Source organism: Anolis carolinensis, chromosome 2 (assembly GCF_035594765.1).
Source record: "Anolis carolinensis isolate JA03-04 chromosome 2, rAnoCar3.1.pri, whole genome shotgun sequence".
Taxonomy (NCBI): Eukaryota; Metazoa; Chordata; class Lepidosauria; order Squamata; family Dactyloidae; genus Anolis; species Anolis carolinensis.
In genome coordinates, this window is record NC_085842.1 from 87524887 (window position 1) to 87548153 (window position 23267).

At 41.8% G+C, this 23267-nt stretch overlaps 1 protein-coding gene across 1 annotated transcript in view; it reads right to left on the reverse strand.

Annotated features, from left to right (window-relative positions):
* Positions 1-5270: 5270 nt before the first annotated feature.
* Positions 5271-23267, reverse strand: part of n4bp3 (NEDD4 binding protein 3) — a 30064-nt gene continuing 12067 nt past the window's right edge. The window contains exons 2-5 of the mRNA XM_008104986.3: positions 12223-12657; positions 9858-10394; positions 7402-7659; positions 5271-6658 (exon numbers count right to left, since the gene is read on the reverse strand). Coding sequence (XP_008103193.1) covers positions 6089-6658; positions 7402-7659; positions 9858-10394; positions 12223-12627 — 1770 coding nt within the window. The 5' untranslated portion in view covers positions 12628-12657 and the 3' untranslated portion in view covers positions 5271-6088. The remainder of the gene's footprint in view (positions 6659-7401; positions 7660-9857; positions 10395-12222; positions 12658-23267) is intronic.

Sequence of the window (23267 nt, forward strand, 5' to 3'; positions counted from 1 at the left end):
TTTGGGAGTATTTCTCATTTCAGAATTCCAGATAAGGGATCCACAACCTGTATATGTACTTTTTCTAAAAGTGTGGTTGTTTGTTCACATCAGCTCCAGGAGAAGCCTTTTTACGTTTTTAATTCCAGGCCTGGAGCAAATATTCAGCTTGATAGTTGCCATGCATGCTAAATAGGATCGCCCTTGAAAACAATTTAGAAACTTCCAATGACCGAGCGGATTGGTTGTAATCTAAGATTGAGATCCAGTGTGTCAGATCTTGAGAAGGCATGACTCAGTAGAAAAGATAATAATGCTTGGTAGTATGAAAAGAGGAAAAGTGCATTATAGATGAGTAGACTCAGTCTAGGAAGCCACAACTGTGAATCTGCAAGAGGTGAACACAGCAGTTGAGGACAGGGTGAGGTCTCTCTGTGAGGTCTTGCACTCATATGGTCTCCATGAGTCACAGTCGACTTGGCAGAAATTGACAACATCAGGAGCTTACACTTAAGGTGAAAAATTTTTGATCTTGTAATCCACTTTTTATTTAAAAAAATAAAAAATTGCAAAAAAAAACAGTTAGGACTGAATATAGCAGTGTATTCTCCTGTTGACCCCCACTATCAAGAAATCTGACAATAAGGTTCTATCACTTTAACCCCATTTCCACTGCCATATAATGCAGTTTAAAACAATACCATTGGTTGTTACTTTCATTTTAATTTTCTAAGTCATTTTGGGAACTGTCCAGTTGAAAAGTGACCTAGATGTTAGTTGGAATAAATAAAACTAAAATCCAATTTAGATCCATATTCCCAAAGGAAAATCAAAAATTTGTATCCAGTATTTTATAATGTTAGAAATAAGCTATTAATATAATGTTATAACATATAGGCTCCCTTCATTTTACTATTGGTGTTATTTTTAAAATGTTTTCCTATGAGCAGACTTGGGACAATCTGTTTTGAAAGGCAGCACAAGAATCTTAAAGAAGATATAAATAAATTATCCAGTCTGTTTTAATGAGTGCCTTCAGTAGCCAAGACAGGTGGTAATTCCTTGTGTCCAGAAATAATGCAAGCATTAGTCGCACATATTTCTCAGTTCCCTATGTTAATGTTCAGGATAAAGAAGAAGTAGCTAAATTACTTCTTCCTCACTGGTTAAGTTTGTATTGTAAGTTTTTTGGAGAAGGGACCTTTTTTCGTATGCTGTTCTGCACAGCAGTGCTATGTAGAAGTGGTGGTCCATAGATAAGTTATGGTCCCTGGCAAGCTTCCAAGGAAGCAACATATGCTAATATTGCTGCATTTGTGGTTGTCTACATAGGACTAAATATAGAAATGTTATTTCTTGTATGAGTGGCCAGGCTCCACTAATTAAGCTGAAAATACCTAATAATTCTACAAGTCGAATACATTGTTCTAGCATTATGATATTAGCAAGGCAAGAAGAAAAACCAGTATTATTTCTATAAAATTTACTGAAGAGGCAGGTTAATGATAGTACTTTATCTGTGACATGTGATATCTCACTGTTTCTTTGAGTAAGGACATTTGAGTAGTTAACTAAAGGCACTTTGTAGGAAAAATATATACCATGAAAGTATGTTTAGTTTTTATCTATATTTGAAGATAATTTTATTATCCTTACTAATCAATATGTACACCCACTTTTTCAGATACAGTATAGAGTGATACGTATTAAAGCCTCGGGTTGTTGAGTATTATTTATACAGTATATTTAGACAGTTGTGGGAGTAGAATAGAATGTAATAGAATCTAAATCATGTCCCTAAATTTTCAAAGAGCTGGGTGTGGTGATACAGGTCTTCCAGATATTTACAGTGGTTAGTTACTATTGGTGTGTGAAAGTAATAAATCTGTTTTCCAAAACTCTCTGAGAAGGTTCCTTTTATTGCATGTGTAGTAGCGAGAACTCTTGTATTAATAAAGAGTACCATGAAGCCTCTGTCTTTGTTCATAGTTATGCTAATGGTTTGGAATTTGTAGATATAATTAAGTTCTGCTGTTTCTCCTTTTAATCTTCCTTTGTAATTTCCTTGTTCATAAACTGCGACTTCTAAACTTTATTATATGCCTAGGGAGGTTGACATGTTCTGCAACTAATGTTTGAGTATTGCCATTTCTAATGTCAGATTTGTGTTCATTTATCCCTTTGCCTACAAACTGTCCCTTGCTTACAAACTGCCCTGTTTATCCAATGTACAAGGCATTGCTAGAATAGGACAGCTTATATCACATTGGATGAGCAAGTAAATGAACCAATGGTGTGTTGGGTAATGTTATTGAGACAAGTATATGTTTGCGATCACTTTATTATTGTAATATTGGATTATTGTTTTGCTGATGTTATTGGCCATGTGATATTGTTCCCAGAGTAGATGTGGGGATAGAATTAGCATCCATTTTATATACTCTGTTTTGTGGATATTGGGGGGCTTGGCTTTAAACCATAGATTTTGTGGGATGTTCTGGATGGAAACTGGAGGCATATGAGTATGTGTAGTGATCAGTGTGTTTTTGATCGAGCTTGGTGCTAAGAAGTCCATTGTGCAGTTGTACAGTGTCAAGAAAATGAATTTGCTGGGTGGATTGTTCCAGGCTCAGGTAGGGTGGAAGTTGTTGAAATCCTGGTGGAGCTTCTCAAGTGATTGCTTTCCATGTGACAAAATTACAAGGACGTCAACAAGAAATCATAGCTGAAAAGGAGGTTTTGAGGTGCATATGCTGAGAAAGTGTTGTTCTGGGTCAATTATGAAAATGCTTGCATACTGTGGTGTTGTGTGTGTGCCACTAGCAGTGCCAATGACTTGGAGATCCATATTACTCCTAGAAGTATAGTTATAAGTACAAAGTGGCAGAGTTTGGTGACCAAGTGTGATGTAGTCTCATTCAGAATGGTATTATTGGTGGGTTATACTCCGTCTGGTGTGGGATAGGAATTCCACATCTGTAGTGGCTAGGATCATGTTATTTAAGAGAAAGGTTAGGACAGGGATATGATTTGCATCTTTCTGGATCCCATTTCACTCTCACATCTGTTGAAATAGGCTTTATGTCCCAAGACTTTAATACTCTGTACTGTATCAGAAAAGGTGGGTTTTCTCCATGGAAGTTCACATTGAAATAAAAACCAATTGGTCTCAAAGGTGCTGTCACATTCCCTTTTTCCTTCAAGTCTCCATTCTTTTTATACTACAAAACTGGAGAGACCATGCACAAAGGAAGAACATTATACCGGGGGGAGGGTTCCCTCACCCCAAAATGGAAGGGGAAGGTGCCTTTACTATTAAAAGTATGAGCTACCAGCACATCAGTGTATTTGTGAAGATGTCTGGGTCCAGCTGGACACAAAACCATGGCAGAAAGAAATGATTTGAAATTGGGGAACACTTCCAAAAAGAAAACATTTTATAATAAGAACTGGAGTGTACTATCTGCATTGTAGGGAGGACTATAAAGAGCAGGTTTCTGGGCTGGGAGCCAAAAAGGAAAAGCTGCTGTCATAGTATGCCTGCAGAGGAAGCACATGCCAAATCCAGCATGGAGGGGCCATGATGTCTGAGCAGCAGCCTTCCTTGTATCAGTGACACCTGCCTGGGCCTCAGCTTCTTGGAGCAAATGAATCAGTCCTGTGGAATTCAGGAAACGCGTTTGTCCAGCAGCTTGTATGAGGTGAATGTTCCTGCTTCTTCCTGCGATGCTTCAACCTCTTCCCTTTGGCATCTGAGCCAGCAGTTTAGTTTCTGGCTCAGCTGCCAAGTTTTGGTGCCACCCTCTCCTAGGTTGTTCCTCTGCTCCTCACAGCTCTAATTGATGGGTGGAAACTTGCTCTGGGGGTTTGAGAGTGAGGCGCCAACTGAAGCTTGGACTGGCGTGGGCACAGTGAAACAAACAAAATATTTCAACAGCCAGCTGTCCCGCAAGAAAAACAAGCATTTGCAGTTTCCTGGGACCTGGAAAGTCAAATCTAACAGGGTTAGTAGGAAGCACATTCCCTCTCTAAACTGTGTTCTCACATGCAGTCTGCTTTGTAGGTTTTTTTTTTTACAAGTTCCTTTTCACCATTTCCTAACTCAGGCCAATGGCTTGTACATAAATATATAATAGGTATGCAATAATATGGTATTGGTTTTCCAGAGTGGTGGAGCAGTCATGAACCTTTACCAGCCTTTCACGATAATCCTTTTAATGAATGCTTGCGTGCTTGAGAAGACTGCAGTAAAATGGTTGTTTATTGTATAACATTATTTTATTCCACACTCTGTGTTGTACTTACTCCTGGGATTAAACACTAGACTTGGCTACCGGCCTGCAACTTTACCCTTTCTACCACTGTAGCATGTAAACTGTTGCAGAGTGAAAGCTCAGCTAATCTCCAAACACCTTACAGAAAGGCAGCAAATAAGCAGTGTCAACTCAGTAGGGGCTATGGAATGGAACAAGTAACAAACAGAATCAAAGATGTTGTGTCTTTTTGACACCTAGAGATCCACATGTACCTGACATTAGTTTCATCCCACCTGTTTTGAGTACAGGCTTCAGGATTAGTGTGCTATATTGGGCAGTGGCATGTCAAGAGTAATACAGTTTGAGAATGCACTGGGAATGTAGCAAGACAGCACTCTTGCCTCAGTTACTGGAGGAACATTTATCTCATGAAGTGAGTCAGAAAGCTTCCAACGACAAAGTAATGCCATGCTTTTTTTAAAAAGCACCATGCCTTCATATTTAACATCACAATTTTCAGTCATACTGTACATTGTATCTATATAATTAGTAACCTGAAGTCAGTTAGTTTGGGCATGCCTACTCTGCATATAAACAGGTTGAAAGCTTCATCTCATACTTCCCTTGCTGACAGGGATGTGACAGGATGGCAGAAATGCCAATCAATCATTCTGCAATCACAAAATGCATTCCTGGTACAAGTTTGTCCTCCCTTCCCATGACTGGATTCAATAAAATCTTTCCATTGTCATCACCATTCTCCACCCTTTCTCAAAAAAGGGGAAGAATGAGCTGGCCACTTCTTCAGATTTTCCCTCACATTTTGAAATGTGCACAGTATCAATACTTGTAACACTACTTCCCTCACATTTTGAAATGTGCATAGTATCAATACTTGCAACACTGGTTTCGAGCCAACAATTGTCTACTGATTTTAGATTAAGTGCTATCTGTTGGGAAGGAGCATTGTAGTTTAGATGCTGTGGTTTACAATTCCATGATGGGAAGAAAAAGCAACAGCCTTGGAGCCAGAAATGTCAGGCAGATACTTTATTCTAGCAGTTGCCAGGTAGAACTTCCACTGTAGAGCTCTCCACTCTGGCACAGCCTTCAAATCCAGAACTTGGGTACCAAGCAGCAACAGACTGCAGGAATCAGCAATGCTCACTGAGGCAAGACTCAGCTTAGGTAACTTTCTCATAGCCTTTTGAGTGGTTGTACTGAACTGGCTTGGCTTTCAAAGTTTGTTTGGTATTTTTTGTCTTAGAAGCCAGTAGGGCAGAGGTTTATGCTTCATTTTCTTGTGCTTTCTGGAGCCAAACACAGAAGACTCTCCATCAGTCACAATGTAAGGCATACACAACAACCATGTTAGATCTTCAAAACTTTGCACAGCTTGAAAACAAGGCAAATGGATGAAAGACAAATTCTTCAGGACAGGCTTCAGGTGGGTTGCTGTCAACCTTCTCTTTCCTGCACAACAAAATTAAAGAGACAAAAGCAACAAGGAACCAATAATTGGCAGCACAATACTCATTTGTTTTCCCTGTCAGATCTTATCAGGAGTAGTTGTAGCTCCCAGTTATAGTAATTCACATTCCTCAATGATAAGCCTTCTACCTTGATAGGTAGAGCCAATGTTGACACAAAACAGGACATGACAAGAAAGCATCCTGCCCTCTAGGACACTTGTGACAGGCCAACAACAGTCCATTTGGACAAATAGAAAATACCAGATGTAATGCTAGGACCCCATTCCTTCCATGACTACAGTCTGCAGTCTCCAATATATTATTACAGGAGGAGGCTTCTGAACCAGACTAACAAGCCTCTTCAATGTTTTCTCATACTCTTCAGATCTTTGAGGACTCAACTCTCTCAATCCAAGGTGATTCTGAGTTAATGCCTCTGGGCTCAGCCTGATATTGCCGGAATTCACTCAGCTGCCTTTCCAGAGCCTGATTCCGGTGGTACATCTCCATATAGCTGGCCTGAATCTCTCGCTGATAGCGCAGAACTTTCTCTTTCTCCTCGCGCCAGGTTTTCCGCTCTTGCTCAAAGTCTGCCACTTGCAGCTGGGCCTGGCGCCTCTCCCGTAGCAATTCTGCCCATAGCCATTCAGCGCTCTCTGCATTCTCCCCCTGCTTTTCCCGACATTTAGAGTCATCTGTTTCACAACCCAAGAAGTCCTGGCATGGCTGCATAGGAGAGTCCCTCGGTGGAAGAGGGGAGCCATGCTCTGGCAAGGGTTGGAGAGAGTCCCCCAGTTGTGCCAGTTGTGAGTCCTTGGCGTGCAATTCTGTTCGGGCTTCTCGCAGCTGTGTTTTCAAACTGAAAATTTCACTCAGCTTCTGGGCCATTTCCTCTTGAGCATCTCGGAACTGCTGCTTAAGCAATGAAATCTCTGCAGTCTTCTGACAGACCTGTCAAAACAACATATTAGAATAAGGGCAAAGATCAGACTTGACACACAGAAATAGTGAGCCACTGGGACATGTGCAATGCAGCAGCAGCAGCAGTCAGTCAGCAGAAGAAGATGCAATATTCTCATAACAACCCCAGGGGGAATGGGAGGTGACTGGAAATGGAATCGTGAACATACTGCAAAAGCTTTACAATGGAGAACTGGATCCACACGATGGGAAAATCATAATCCAGGGTTAAGCCCTGGAGCCAAATCCATCCTTCTCAGCTTCCTCCAATGGCCATACCATGACAGCACTGTTCGATGGTTTCTCAGAATGTGTACTGTTTTCCCCTCTGTTTTCCCTATTCTGAAAGGTTGAAATGCTTTTCCCAAGGCTCAGTTGCTGGCAGGTGACAGCTTTAAGCTATAATACACTTCTATTTTTTGTTCTACCCTTTTGTCCTTGGCCTCATCTGCCACTGGAATGCAGCTTGCTATGAATGCTTCTGAAATTAAATTTGGCTTTTAGTCCAAAAGATCCTTTGTGCTCAGCCATAGTCAGTAGCAGTAGTAATGCTGTTGGCTACATTTTGAGTTTTATCAACTCCATAAACATCAGACATTTCAGTATGCTTGGCAGCCGGCATACAGACAAGATAGCATATAGAGCAGTAGAACCTTGTGTGAAGTTAGATGTAACCAGGAACTACAATAAGTGAGAAGATGTACTAGCGCACTGCATATGCTTTCTCCACTCACCTCCCATTTGGTCTCCTCCAACTTGGGGCTCAGGCGTTCTGCCTGATTCTGCTGCAACCTCAGCTCCTCACACTGGCTCTGAAGAAGATCCAGCTCTTCTTGCAGCCGCTTCTTCTCCTGATGTGCTTTGTAGAGCTGTAGCTGAAGAGCCCGCTGGCTGCGTTGAGCCTGTTGCATGACTTGCTGCAGTTTGGCCAGGTACATCTGCTTCAGGTCCTCCAGCTCATCCATCCACAAACGCTGTTTGTCTTCAAACATCTGTCAAGAAAAGAAAGGATTATGGAGGTGGCTTCTTCCAGTCCTAGAAAAAAGAGGCAAGATTGAACTGGCAAATCAACAAATTTTCTCTATAAGAGAGATTTCTTGCCCAAACCATGAAGCTGAGGCCCTCTTTGAAAGGCAACCAAATATCTTCCAAATGCCTCTTTAAAATAGTAGCTGCAATCCTGAACTGGTAGGCATAGATATGAGACATAACTATGATAGTCTTCTTGTTAGAAATAGCAAGCTTCTTCAAGCCTCAACTAGTTATTTGTTATGTACATATATAATTCAGCTTGCTTACTGTATTGTATATTTATGTATTGGTATGCAGTTTTCCGTAACTCTTTGTTGAGGGAGGGGCTACAGACCATATGATCAGATCTGGGTTTGTTCAGGACTCAGATGCCATTTTAGAAACCGTATGCTTAGAGACTTCAGTAGAAACAGTACAGTTTAGAAGTTAATTGAAAAAGACTACAGAGACTCTATTAGACTCTCAGAACAGAGAGATGCTTTGGATCTTGGACTGTTGATTATAAGAAAGATGTCCTGTGTTACCTACACAGAGAAACTACTTCGAATCCTATCTGTAACTGGACTAAGCAATGTACCTGTGTGCTGAATACATGAAGTTTGTCAGTAAACCAATTATGTTACTTTTAAAGAAGTCTGCTTATTTTTGTCTCTTGAGAGCATGATTTAAACCAAGATGTTTTAGGGGAGAGATGTTTTGGGGGCAACTAAAAGAACACTTCTGAAACTCTGCTATATATGTGTGTGTGTGTTTGTGCACTGGCATATCTTTGTCCCTAACATCTCTCTTTGAAATGTCTAGGTATATCAGTTTAACAGCTGAGATAATTAATTGCCTTTCATGAATGCAATTTTCCCAAAAGGTTTTTACCAAAATGTTATGGCATCATTTTACCAAATGGTTATGACTTCTAACAAGGTCATGCCTTTCCAAAGATCATAAAAATCTCCAAAAGGTTATGGAGATTTCCATTTTCCAAAACTCCTGTCTAGTCCTTTCAAACTCACATTTCACAACTTAAACTCAGTCATTTCCTGGTTGATGGAGAGAGGCAGAAGTAGATAAGCTTCCAGTTGTTTTCCTATTACTAAATGCAAACGTCAGGCATTGCAGGGACCTCAAAGGTCCTCTGGAAGGCCCTGAAGATGTCATTGCTCTGCATCCAGCTACAGAAGAATAACTGGATACTTATCTGCTGCTCCCTTCAGTCTCCACCAACTAGGGATAACCAGATTTGAGGTGGCTGCATATGAGAAAAGGTGGGATCATGCAGTAGAATCCACCTTTGCAACAGCCAATATGTGTGTGTGTGTATATATATATATGAATTCACCAACAGGATAACAGCCAACAATGGATAAATATTTATTATGATATCACAACCATGGTTCAATGTTAATGTTAAAATATCTCCCAAAGGCTGCTGCAATGCCCGTTACCCCCCTCTACAAACAAAGTGTTACATGTGATGTTATTACTTGTTACTTCTGAACTCTGCTTTCTACATACGGCCAACTCCACAGAGGGGATCTTTCAGCATCACAACTTTCAAAATAGCTGATTTCAGTAAGAAAAGTATCATCCCTCCTATATATCACCTCCTATACATCTACCTCCTGGTGACACATAAACTACCACAATGAAACTCAGGGGCGGGACACACCAGCTCCTACATAAATTCTTTCCTTTGTCTACTATGAATTAGATATTTAATGAGGAATGTATTAGGAATTAAGATGCTGGATTGAGGAGAGATCAGTGGCAGGAGTTAATATGGGTTTGGAAAGAAGACATGAGAGTCTCACAAAGTGTCAGTGAAAGGTTACCAGCATATCAGCCCAAATATATCCATTTTAATAATTTGTGGTTTAATAATTAAACCATGAAGGAAAGCATGGAGCGTTTTATCCTGTATAAAGCCTTCACTGCTTGGAGGTGTTGGACCAATTCTTATTTGCCGTAGGCATTCAGGCAAGTGGCTATTAGCAAGCCTGGAAAAGTGTGACATTACAAAGAACAACATGTGGGAGATGAGAGTCAAAAAGAATTTCATGAAAAAACAGGATTCAGAAGTCAAAATGAGAAAATAGAGAGCAGTTTGGCATAGCCACAGGACCAAGTGACACACCTACTCACCCCATGGAGAAAATCTACCCACCTGTGTGAAGGGGTCATCATTCTCACTCAGGTTCCTCTTTAGCTGGCGGAGCTCCATGCCTTTCTCACTCAGCCGGTCCTCAAGTTGCTTCACCACCCCTTCCAAGGAGTAAGTGGGCTCATAAGGTGGGGGTGGCTCCCCAGAGCTCTGCAGCCGGCTCAGGCTCTTGCAAGATAGTGGTGCTTTCTCTACAGCTAAGGGATCCCGTGGACTCCGAGAGGCCCGGTCTAATGAGCCACCAATGTGATTGAGGTGACCTATAGAAGCACTGAGTTGGTTTGGAGTGGGTTTGAAGCGGGGGTTGTAGGTAGGAAAGCTTTGAATAGAGTTGGTGCCCTCATCCAGGCTGATGGTATGCAGCAAGTGATTGCGCAGAGGACCACACTGTGAGGAGCTGCCAGTGCTGCTCTGTGTCAAGATTGTGTGGAGACTTCCATTGCTCTTTGAGAGCTTCTGCCCTTTGGCTGATGACAGTCCCTGCATGGATAGCATGCTCTTCCCAGACACTACCTTGAAAGCCGAGGGCCTGATCCGACACTAGAAAGAACATAACTTCCATTAGCAATTATATCAAGTAATAATGCTAGCTGACATGGTGAAGCAGAACTTGAATGGTCAGCATGTTCTTGCTATACCTTGGATAGGAGGATCCTCATATAATGAATTGTCCCACTACTCACACCTCTGTTTCCATCACTCTCCTAACTGCTGAAAATGACATAGACCCTTCAAGAGAAAGTGTTTCTAAAAATACCCTAGCCATATTTTATATGCAGCCTTTCTCCTGAAATGGGACCCAAAGTGTCTGGGAAACAGGACCAGTCCTGGCCATGGAAACTGGGCTCTTCCTGGTCAAGTTGCTGATGAAGTCAGGGCAGAGCCGGTCCAACAATGAGGCAAATTAAGCGGTCGCTTCGGGCGCCAAACATACGGAGGCGCAGTTGAGACTGCTTTTTCTGTTGATTTGTTGTAAAACATGATGTTTTGGTGCTTAATTTGTAAAATCTTAATGTAATTTGATGTTTAATAGGCTTTTCCTTAATCCCTCCTTATTATCCAACATTTTCGCTTATCTAACGGTTTTATTTTTCAGTGATTGTTTTTTTGGGGGGGGGGGGGCGCCAAAATTCTGTTCGCCTACACTTGAAAAATACCTAGGGCCGGCTCTGAGTCAGGGCAAAATATTCTTCCAAAATTACTTGCTTTCAAAGAACCTAGACCTAAGCTAAAATTCTTGGAAAGCATCCCTCCTGTCATGTAACAATATTCCAGAATGTCAGGCATTATACATATTGAGAAGGGTGCCTCTCAGATCTAAAGCAGTTGGTAATATGCTGATGGTGACCCAGATGGCATTGTTTCTTTAGATTGGTATGAATGGTTTGAGGTCAGAAGCAGCATGTAAGGTGCCCTATCTGAACTAGCTGGTATGTGACTTCCTGTGGAACAGGCCGTAAGCTTGGGTATGGCCCACGGACCCCTGCTCCCAGGCACTAGGAAATGATCCAGTTGTTCCATCCACTGCAGACCAATGGAGAGCTGCCTCCCATTCACTGGTTCCCACTGTGGCCATTACATCCTCCTATTGCTATTTTCTAACTTACTTCCAGGATGCCCCAATGCACAGAAACACTTTCACATTCCAAAATGCTGGATTGTCTCTAAAGCTGTAGGCCAATGTGAAAATGCACCATAAATCCAGAAATAATGGAAGTCCAAGTGCAGGGGAAGGCAATTTTCCATCCAAAAACCCATCTCACCCCAGGTGCACCATTCTCTCTCATCAAGATCAAATCAGCCACTTCAATGTTATTGATAAAAAAGTATATTACAACCTTTTCAAACAAGTAAACAAGGTATGTAGGACATGTGAGTTATGGTTTAAAGGCGGATTCCACAACTTTGAGCTAAATTATCCATATTTAACAAATAAAATTTTCCCACCAGTTTCCCCTCCTAACACACAGGTGGTAGCCCATGGATTAAAAATTAAATGATTTTTTGTGTGTGTGTCAGGAGTGACTTAAAAAACTGTAAGTCTCTACTGGTGTGAGAGAATTGACCATCTGCAAGGATGTTGCCCAGGGGATGCCCATCCTGTGGGAGGCTTCTCTCATGTCCTTGCATGGGAAGATGGAGCTGACAGACGGGAACTCACCCCACTCCTTGGATTCGAACCACCGACCTTTCGGTCAGCAGTCTTGCCAGCTCAAAGGTTTAACCCACTGCACCACCGGGGGCTCCTTAAATTGGATAATGGCTGGTGGGAAATGGTAATTGGGGGAATGCATTTGTCTCCCACTCTTCTTCTGACTACTTTCAGCCAAGAAACCCACTTCTCCTCACTGCTACCACACCACCTCACCTTGTCAAAGCGTCCACGTTCTGGCAAGGAACTCTTGGAAAAATCTTGCCCCCGTTGATTGTCCCGGAAGTATCTCTCTGGGGACTGGTTCTCCCGGTCGCTCTCATAGTCCCGTTTAAAACCACCGCCTGATGACTGGTGCTTCTTTTCTGACCGAGCGTCCCGTTTGCCCCCGTGCAAGTAGCCAAAGACTTCCCTTTGGGACATTCCTTTACGAAGCAACCCATCCGGCTGACGCATCCCCCGCAGACCTCCGGGTGCAGATGTTGAGAAATCCTGCTTTTCAACAAGGCTCCCCACGCTGCCCATGTTGCAATCTGTGTCGGGCCCCGAATTCAGAGAGTAAGGATCAAAGAGACAATGGCCGAGGTCACAGGTCATATGAGAGGCCTGGGCTGTTGCCATGGAGATTCAAAGACAAGCAGAATCCCAGCGCTGCCAAAAAAAAAAAAAAAAGTCATATGCATACAAAAGTTATTGATAGGTTTGCCCCCAACTGTCCCAGAACAGGGAGGGGGCAGGGATCAGGCTAAAATCCCTCCCAACTTATTTCTGGCACTGAAAGGATATTTGCCCAGTTCCTAGAATAGCCAGGATAGAAAACAAGCTTTCCTCTGCTGCAAGCATGAGCAAACCTGGGCCCTCCAGGTGTTTTGGACTTCAACTCCCACCATTCCTAACAGCCTCAGCTTAAGCAGCTGAGGGGGAAAAGGAAGGGGCCTGAGGCTGTTAGGAATGGTGGGAGTTGAAGTCCAAAACACCTGGAGGGCCCAAGTTTGCCCATGCCTGCTCTATTGCCTTGGTAGCTAAAGTTACTCTCTTGCTTCACTCACCTGGCTGGAGGAGAGTTCAAGTGGTGAGGATGTCTCACCAGGAAGAAGAAACGCCAAGCAGATCCACCCAACCCGGCTTCCTGCACAGGCCTAAGCTGCTCCTTTTTCCCCATGACAGGCTAACACCCACGTCAAGTTCCTCCCTTTTCCTCAGGCAAGAAGGTGGGAGGCCAAAATTAACTTATGGCAGATGTCCAAGGAACTGCTCTAAGACTGGCATTACTTGTGAAGCCTCCAGTTCCTTTCTAATTAAGGCTAGTGTGAATATTTTCCTTGTCTGTAGGGTCAAACCCTCTCTTTCGGTAGACTAGTTGCAGTGGCAGTCTCCACTCTCCCCAGGAGCACCTTAATGGGTGACAATTACTCCACCAGTTGAACTGACCTGGTGGGGTCAGAGTCATTCATATCTGAATATACATATGGAGGGGCCCTCCACTGTATCCCAGCCCTGGAGGTAACAGACTTGAGTCAGGATGTGGAATAGCTTGGAATGACCTTGGCAGGAGGTTTACTTAACGCTAAAGCTGGCTTCACTATGGCACCAAGTTAAAACATTGTTTCGTATTAATCAGTTTGTATTTGGATAGGTAACTGGTCTGTTTTAATTGTTTCATGTGCTTCTGGGTTGGTTAAATTATTCCCACTATTTAAAATTTTGTTCTAAATTGTTTTAATTTTTAAAAAATAAGATCTTGTGATAAAAGGTGGAATATAAATTCAACATCTTACCAATGAATTGGATGAGAAAATAGAAAGCATGCTTATCAAATGTGCAGATCACCCAAAATTGGTATGTAGGTAAAGGTTTTCCCCTGACATTAAGTCTAGTCGTGTCCAACTCTGGGGGTTGGTGCTCATCTCAATTTTTAAGCCAAAGAGCCGGCATTATCCGTAGACACCTCCTAAGACATGTGGCCAACATGACTGCATGGAGCGCCATTACCTTCCCACCGGAGCGGTACCTATTGATCTACTCACATTTGCATGTTTTCTAACCGCTAGGTTCGCAGAAGCAGGGGTTAACAGCGGGAACTCACCCCGCTCCGTGGATCAAACCAACAACCTTTTGGTCAGCAAGTTCAGCAGCTCAGTGGTTTAACCTGCTGCACCACCGGGAGCTCCCACCAAATTGGTAGGGAGAATTAATACCCCAGAGAACAAGACCAGAATCCAAAATCATCATAACAGATTAGAGGGCTGGGTAAAACTCACAAAATGAATTTTGACAGGAAGAAATGTAAGGTACTACACTTTGGCAGATAGGATGGGTGACACATGGCTTGAAAACAGCACAAGTGAAAGGGTTCTTGGAGTTTTAGTAGACACCAGCTGAACATGAGTCAACAGTGTGATGCAGCCGTTTAAAAAGCCAATGCAATTCTAGGCTCCATCACTAGGAATATAGTGTCAAGCTCAAGGGAATGTATAGCCTGACTTCACCTAGAAAACTGTGTCCAAATCTGGGCACCATAATTCAAGAAGGATATTGACAAGCTAGAACAACTGAAGGGTGACCAAAATGATTAAAAGTTTGGAAGCCAAGCCCTATGAGGAACTGTCTAGGAAAGTTTTCAAACTGTGCTCCCATCAGGTGTTTTAGACTTCAGCTCCCAGAAATCCCAACCAGCTTACCAGCTGTTAGGCATTGTGGGAGCTGAAGTCCAAAACATCTGGAGGAGCACAGTTTGAGAACCACTGGTTTAGGGAGCTGGGTATGTTTAGCTTGGAGAAAGGAAGGCTGAAAGCCATGTTTTAAACATTTGAAAAGATGCTGAGAAGGGGGCAAGCTTGTTTTCTGCTGTTCCAGAGACTAGGGCATGGATAAAAAGATTCAAAGTGCAGGAAGAGTCCACCTAAACATTGCGAATAACTTTCTGACATGAAGAACTATTCAACAGCAGAATATGTTGCCTGGGAATTGGGTGGAGTCTGCTTATTTGGAAGTTTTAAAACGGGCTAGATGGCCATCTGTTAGGAATGTTTTGATTGTGTGTTTCTGCATGGCAGAATGGGATTGGATTAGAATGCCCGTGGGCTCTCTTCTAACTTCATTATTCTATGAGCTAAATATTTTTGGAAATACCGTAAATCTTTTAATAGATATATGCAACATGAATTAATCTCAATATAGGAAGTCAGATAAGTCACAAGAGGCAGTGAGTTACTGTCATGTTCAAAGGGAGGAACATTAGTAGGAAAGGTTTAATCTAATTTAATTATGTACATTTGAAGTTAAGAAATTTAACTCTTACATTTATGTTTAATTGCCATGTAAATGAAACGCCTACACTTACCAGAATGAACTTAGAAAATGCCCACATTAATTTTACTCAATTCCACCCTCCTTTCTCCCAGTCCTTGATTTGTAGAGGCAGAACCTGCTGTGCAAATTTTGAATGTTTCATTTCTCATCTACCTCACCTAAAACTTCTCACTTTCTTTCTGTTTCTCTTACAATCCAAGGTTCTCAATTTTCCCCTTTCTATCATTTACCAATTCCCCTGTGGAGCCCAACAAAAATCCCAGAATAAGAATGTTGTCAGAGCCATAGTGATCTAGTGGTTTGAGTGTTGAACTATGACTCTGGAAACCAGGATCTGAATCCTTGCTAGGACAAACGACAGACACATATAACAATAAAACCATCTATAAGAATAACCTAAATAAACATTCCCACTGGATGACCTTGGGCAAGTCCCACTCACTGAGCCTCAGAAGAAGCTGAAGGCAAATCTCTTCTGAACAAATCTTACCAAAAAACCCTGTGATAGGTAGTATTTTACTGGTCCATGTACATGTATATAGCTTTGTGTGTGTGTGTGTGTGCGTGTGTGTATGTGTGTGTGTGTGTGTATGTGTGTGTGTGTGTGTGTGTGTATATATATATATATATATATATATATATATATATATATATATACACACACACACACACACACACACACACACACACACACACACACTAGCTGTGCCCGGCCACGCGTTGCTGTGGTGAAGTATGGTGGTATGGGAAATAAAATATTGAGGAATTGGTAGTAGTTAAGGTAAAGGCTAAACGTTTTCCCCTGACATTAAGTCCAGTCATGTCTGACTCTGGGGGTTGGTGCTCATCTCCATTTCTAAGCCGAAGAGCCGGCGTTGTCCGTAGACATGTGGGATGACTGCATGGAGCGGCGTTACCTTCCTGCCAGAGCAGTACCTATTGATGCACTCACATTTGCATGTTTTCAAACTTCTGGGTTGGCAGAAGCTGGGGCTAACAGTGAGGGCTCACTTTGGTCCCCCAATTCAAACCTGCGGCCTTTCGGTCCAGAAGTTCAGCAGCTCAGCACTTTAACACGCTGTGCCATCAGGGGATATTATTTCCTAAAGGTTGTGAATATACAATATTTCTGATTGTTTTTTTTTTTTGTGTCTGTTGGAGGCAAGTATGAATGCTGCAATTAGGAAAAATGATTAGGATGTAATGGCCTTGCAGCTTTAAAGCCTGGCTGTTTCCTCCCCGATTAATTTTTTTTGTTGGGATGTGTTAGCTGGCCCTGATTGTTTCCTGTCTGGAATTCCCTTGTTTTCAGAGTGATGTTGTTTGCGATATTTTATGTGCTTCTACTGTCTGTGGCCCTGAGAAAACAGAGGATTTGCCAGACTTTGATGATGGGAATACTTTGTCGGGAGGTTTTAGCTGGCCCTGATTGTTTCCTGTGTGGAATTCCCCTGTTTTCAGAGTGTTGTTCTTTATTTAGTGTTATGATTTTAGAGATTGTATTGTTCTGTTTTATTATACCACATTAATTTTTATATATTCTGATTTTAGTGTTTTTGAATACTTGGAGCCAGATTGTATTCATTTTCACGGTTTACCGCAACACAATAATAATAATAATAATAGTAATGATAGTAATAATAATGACTTTGGTAATACACAGTGCTTCACTCTCTTCTCAGCTTCCTTTCTGGAAGAATCCTTTCTTGGGAGGTGTTAGCTGGCCCTGATTGTTTCCTTCGTGGAATTGCCAATTTCCCTGCTTTCAGACTGTTGGCCTTTATTTACTGTCCTGGTTTTAGAGATTATATTGTTCTGCATTATTCTATCCCAGTAATTATTTCATATTAAAGTAGAATCTCACTTATCCAACATTCGCTTATACAATGTTCTGGATTATCCAACGCAGGCTGCCTTTTCATAATGAATGTTTTTGTAGTCAATGTTTTAAATTCATTGTGATATTTTAGTGGTAAATTTGTAAATACAGTACAGTAATTACTACATAGCATTACTGCACATGGAACTACTTTTTCTGTGAAATTTGTTGTATAATATGATGTTTTGATGCTTAATTTGTATAACAATGACCTAATTTGATGTTTAATCAGTTTTTCCTGAATCCCTTCTTATTATCCAACATATTCACTTATCCTGCCGGCCTGTTTATGTTGGATAAGTGAGACTCTACTGTATATTGATAATCTTATATTATCTGCTTAGAACTGGATTATATGAGGCCCCTTCTTCACAGCTGTATAAAATGCACACTGAAGTGGATTATATGGTAGTGTGGAGTCAAGATAATCCAGTGCAAAGCAGATAATATAAGATTATAAATGGGTTATATAGCTGTGTGGAAGGGCCTAGAGTCTACACTGCCATATAATCCAGTGCAAATTAGATAATCCGTGAAAGAAGCCTAAGTGAGGCCTAAATCTGCCTGTCCCCTAACTGAACCCTGCTGTCCTTGGCTGAGTTGGTTGCTAGGCGACCAAGTGCGCAGAGATTAGCCCTCTAAACTGGCAGCAGTTTCACATGGAAGAACTTTCACATGGAAGAACTTCCTCACTGTGAGGGCTGTTCGGCAGTGGAACTCTCTCCCCCGGGCCGTGGTGGAGGCTCCTTCTTTGGAGGCTTTTAAGCAGAGGCTGGATGGCCATCTGTCGGGGGTGCTTTGAATGCGATTTCCTGCTTCTTAGCGGGGGGTTGGACTAGATGGCCCTTGAGGTCTCTTCCAACTCTACTATTCTATGATTCTATGATTCTATGATTCTATGAGCAATTGGATAAAAACAATTATTGCTCTCCCTCTGATTGGGACTTTATTTTTCTTTTCTTTTTGTTGTATCAAACTAGAGGCGTGGATGATGGGTTGTGTTGTCAAATTTCGAGGTTGGGGGGCCTGTAGTTTTGTTGTTTTGTGGGTCGCTGTGATGCCATCACTCATTTATATATATAGAAAATATAGGGTAAAAAGTTGGAAACGACTTGAAGGCATACAACAACAAGAAGTTTCCTGTGACAGATGAGAAGTTTACATGCATTTTCAGGTGTATGGGAAGAGTACCGAAATATAAAAAAGGCCGCCACTCTTCCAAGCTGCCTTTACTATTTGCCACAGTGGTCCACGTTCTGGTTACATCCCGTTTGGATTACTACAACGCGCTCTATGTGGGGCTGCTTTTGAAGACGGCCTGGAAGCTCCAACTAGTACAACGAGTGGCAGCCAGATTAATAACTGGAGCGGCATACAGGGAGCGCACTACTCCCTTGTTAAGCCAGCTCCACTGGCTGCCAATATGCTACCGAGCCCAATTTAAAGTGCTGGTCTTGACCTACAAAGCCCTAAACGGTTCTGGCCCATCTTACCTGTCTGAATGTATGTCCTCCTATGAGCCTTCTAGAACCCTTAGATCATCTGGTGAGGCCCTGCTCTCGGTCCCACCAGCCTCGCAGGCGCGGCTGGTGGGAACGAGGGACAGGGCCTTCTCAGTGGTGGCTCCTCGGCTGTGGAATGCCCTCCCCAGCAACATTCGGTAGATTCCATCTCTCCTGGGCTTCAGAAAAGCCTTAAAGACATGGTTGTGCACGCAAGCATTTAATGAATGAGAATATTGATTTCACATGGTCTGGACTAAGATTTACGTATGAGAATTTTGGATGAATTGATTTTAACTTGGATATGTTTTAAATTTTGTATAATGTGTTTTTATTCTGTAATGTTACATTGTTTTTATATGAACTGTTGTTTAGTGTATTGTTTGCAGACATTGAATTTTTGCCTATTTATTGTAAGCTGCCTTGAGTCCCCTCAGGTGAGAAAGGTGGGGTAAAAGTGCTGTAAATAAATTAATATATAAATAGTGTTGGCTCAAATGCCCGGCTGCTCACTGGAGGGAAGGATATTAGAGGCAAAGCTGAAGTATTTTGGCCACATCATGAGGAGACAGGAAAGCTTGGAAAAGATCGCGATGCTGGGGAAAATGGAAGGAAAAAGGAAGAGAGGCCGACCAAGGGCAAGATGGATGGACGGTATCCTTGAAGTGACTGGGTTGACCTTGAAGGAACTGGGGGCGGTGACAGCCGACAGGGAGCTCTGGCGTGGACTGGTCCATGAGGTCACAAAGAGTCGGAGATGACTAAACGACTGAGCAGCAGCAGCAGCAGTTGGTTCAAAATCTTTTCACCTTGGAATTAACTGTCATTCTTTTATGACAAACTAAAGTATAGAAATATTTATCTAATTCTTTACAGAATCAGCTAGGACAAGTGAAATTTGCTAGCTTTGTAGCATAGTCTTTTATATAAATTCTTAATTAATAATATAGTTTTGGGATTTAGTTAATACTGAAAGTCCAATGTAAGACAATCAGGTTAACAAATAAGTTAAATTAATTAATTTATTTCATGTTATATTTTGTAACTTAATTTATAATGCTTTTGATTAGTTCTTACAACTGGTAACACCTCCATATGACATTATCTATTTTTTGTTATATTGTGCTTGGTCCATCACAATATACTAATCTATATCTAACAGTTTGTTTTGTGAGCTAAACAGGTCAAGCACACTGTAATATACTGTGTATGGCAAGAGCCCCTGCCCATGTGAGGGTGATAGTGAAGATGCACCTGCATTTTCCCCCATGCAAGAAAAAGTGTATTTATTCTTGCTACAAAGTTTAACAACCAGTGCTGCTTCACTGCCCTCAGTTAATATCCTTGTGTCACACAACAGGACTGATGTGTGCTATGGATATTTATGAAGTCAACTACTTGCATCACAAGTCTATCTAAGGTGGTAGGGATTCAATATTATAATGGAACTAAGGACCACATGTATGATTTGCAGAAAACAAGTTCTGCCTTCATTGCTGCAATATGATACATATTTATGTGGGTCAGCCAGTTATTCCTATATCTCATGAACACCTGTAGGTTCTTAGCATCAAATCTCCAGTACTAGTCCTGGAAAGACACTAGATCCAGGTGCTTATGGAGTTTGAGGAACAAGAATACATAAAGTGGGCCCTCTGTATTCACAGGGGTTTTGGGGCCAGGACAACCCATGGATACCAAAATTGTGGATGCTCAAGTCCCATTACATACACTGGCATAGTAAAATGATGTCTTGTAGAAAATGTCAAAATCAAGGTTTGCTTTTGGGATTTTTTAAAAAAAGTATTTCCAACCATGGATGGTTGAATTCATGGATGCAGAGTTCATGGATACAGAGGGCCAATCGTAATGCTATTCAGCCATTGATTCCCTAGTCCCCAAAAGGAGTAACAAGCCTCGATTCTTCCAGCCAAAGGCAAGACTTACATATCTTTAACTGTTTGGTCTATCTTCTTTGGATAAGAACTGAACACATATAAGCACTAAGTCATTCTGATGAGTTTGGACTTTAGTACATATTGTTCCAGGCAGTTAAAGTGGAAGCAGATGTTGAGAGGAGAAAGAGTAATGCAAACAGCTGAGCAGGAGGAAACAGGAAAGGATACTTGGGTGGGAAGAAAGGCAAGCTTGCACCATTTCCTGAGCAGGTGTGAAGGCTTCAGATACGCAGCATTGCTATGAGGGAAGCTGAAATGAATTCTTCCCGTGAAAGATAGGGAAGCGTCTCATTTTTCAGCAACAGCAGATCAATTTGGTGTCACATACTACAGGCCCAGTTTATACCTGCAACAGCACAAAGTATAGAAGCCATAGATTCAATAGTACACCTATTAGCTACAAGTGATACACTTAGTGTAGACTGCAACATAAGATAAATGTACCCTGCTAGCTCAGCAAGCAAATGGAATTTTGGGATATGGTTCTATATTCATCATCATCATCTAATTACTTACTAATCGCCCTCCATCCAAGATGCTCTAGGCAATTTACAAGCTAAATTGTAAAGGATAAAAAACATACATACAAATATTGATAATATTCAGGATGATTCCTGATATGCTTGGGTTTTCTCCATATTCAGTGAATTTTTCAATATTCAGAAATGGTATCTCCCAAATGTGGTCTTAAATTATGAAGCATGTACTGAGCAGATCAAGTGCCCAGGATACGAAACATAAAAGAGGGAATATATACAGACAAATGATGAGAGATTCCAACTCTGCTGGTGGCTCGCTATCGCAAAGCTCTTTTTAGGGCACTGTCATTCAAGTGCTTACCAGAAGCTAAACTCAAATTGGCACTAAGGGAAAGCTGATTTCCACCATCATCAAATGTGGACTCATTTCCTGGATTGCCCAGGGCAGCAAGACCGGTAGATCCCTTTTAAACGAGTTTGCTTCCAAACACTTGCACTCTTGCCCTGCATGAAAGTGGCCCTGGGCATGGCACAGGTTACAGATGATTAAATGAATAATTAAGTCAATATCTTCACAATCCAGGGTCAAATAATTGCCATCAGTATGAAAATGAGCCAGACACCCAGACTTTGCTAAAAGGCATAATGTCATTTAATTATTTATTTACCCAATTTATACCCCGCCTTTTTTACCTGAAAGAGGACTCAAGGCGGCTTAGGTAAAGGTAAAGGTTTCCCCTGACATTGTCTAGTCGTGTTCGACTCTGGGAGTTGGTGCTCATCTCCATTTCTAAGCCGAAGAGCCGGTGTTGTCCTAGGTCATGTGGCTAGCATGACTGCATGAAGCACAGTTACCTTCCCATAGAGGCGGTACCTATTGATCTACTCACATTTGCATGTTTTCAACTGCTAGGTTGGCAGAAGCTGGGGCTAATAGCAGGAGCTGGCTCCACTTCCCGGATTCGAACCGCCAGCCTTTCTTTCGGTCAACAAGTTCAGTAGCTCAGTGGTTTAACCCGCTGTGCCACTGGGGGCTCCAGGCAGCTTATATATGGCAATTATTCAATGCCTTAAAACACATATAAACTTGAAGCTTAAATTAAATTAAAATTAATGTCTGCTAAACATTTAAAACATTACATACAATATTAAAATCACGCCATCCAGAACATCCACAGATAAAGTGGCCACGGATCCCAGAATCCATTTCTTTCCTTCAGAGACCAGCAAGCCAAATTCAGTCAGGATAAGTGGTCAGAGTCCAGGCAGTCCCAATGGGGAAGATTTCCATGGCAATAACTATCCACAAAGCTGTTTATGTTCCCTCGTACACTGTGGCGGAGTGTTAGCCCAGTTTAGCAGATGTTGACATAGCAGACTAAGAAGTTCTTCATCCTTCATGCACATAAATGGGTCCCCAGTTTACATGGCATCAGCCTTGTCTCAGCTTCAGTGGAAAACAGGATGGGGTAGTTCATTATATAGTTGTTCCTTCACATTTGTGATTTTGACTTCAGCAGATTTGATTATTCATGGATTTGATTTAAAATGTTCTCTCTGGAAATCTCCAGGGCAATGGTTCTCAACCTGTGAGTCCCCAGATGTTTTGGCCTTCAACTCCCAGAAGTCCTAACAGCTAGTAAACGGACTGGGATTTCTGGTAGTTGTAGGCCAAAACACCTAGGGACCCACAGGTTGAGAACCACTGCTCTAGATCCTCCAATACAAATCTATGGTCAGCTTCCCGCAGAACTTAAGCATAGGGTTTTGCTGGAAGACCAAGAAATTCCAAAAGAGGTAGTTTCTCACGTTAAAAAAAACTATAAAAAATCTTTTATTCACAGTTCTTCACTTTCATGGGGGTCCTGTGACCTTAAGTCCAGTGAATGTGGAGGGGTGACTGTATATCCCAGAGAGCTGATGACCCAGATTCCTATATATTGCCAAGCCCATGCGTTCATGGAACCTCCCTGCCCAGAGGGCACACTCCTTGCATTCAACAACCTGTGTGCACTATGAATGAGAATAATGACAATAACTTTCCTTTAATTGCATTCTCCCTCTCTTATTTATGCACGCACACAGGTATGCACACACACCTACACTTGTCTGACAGCTTGGACCTTGTGCT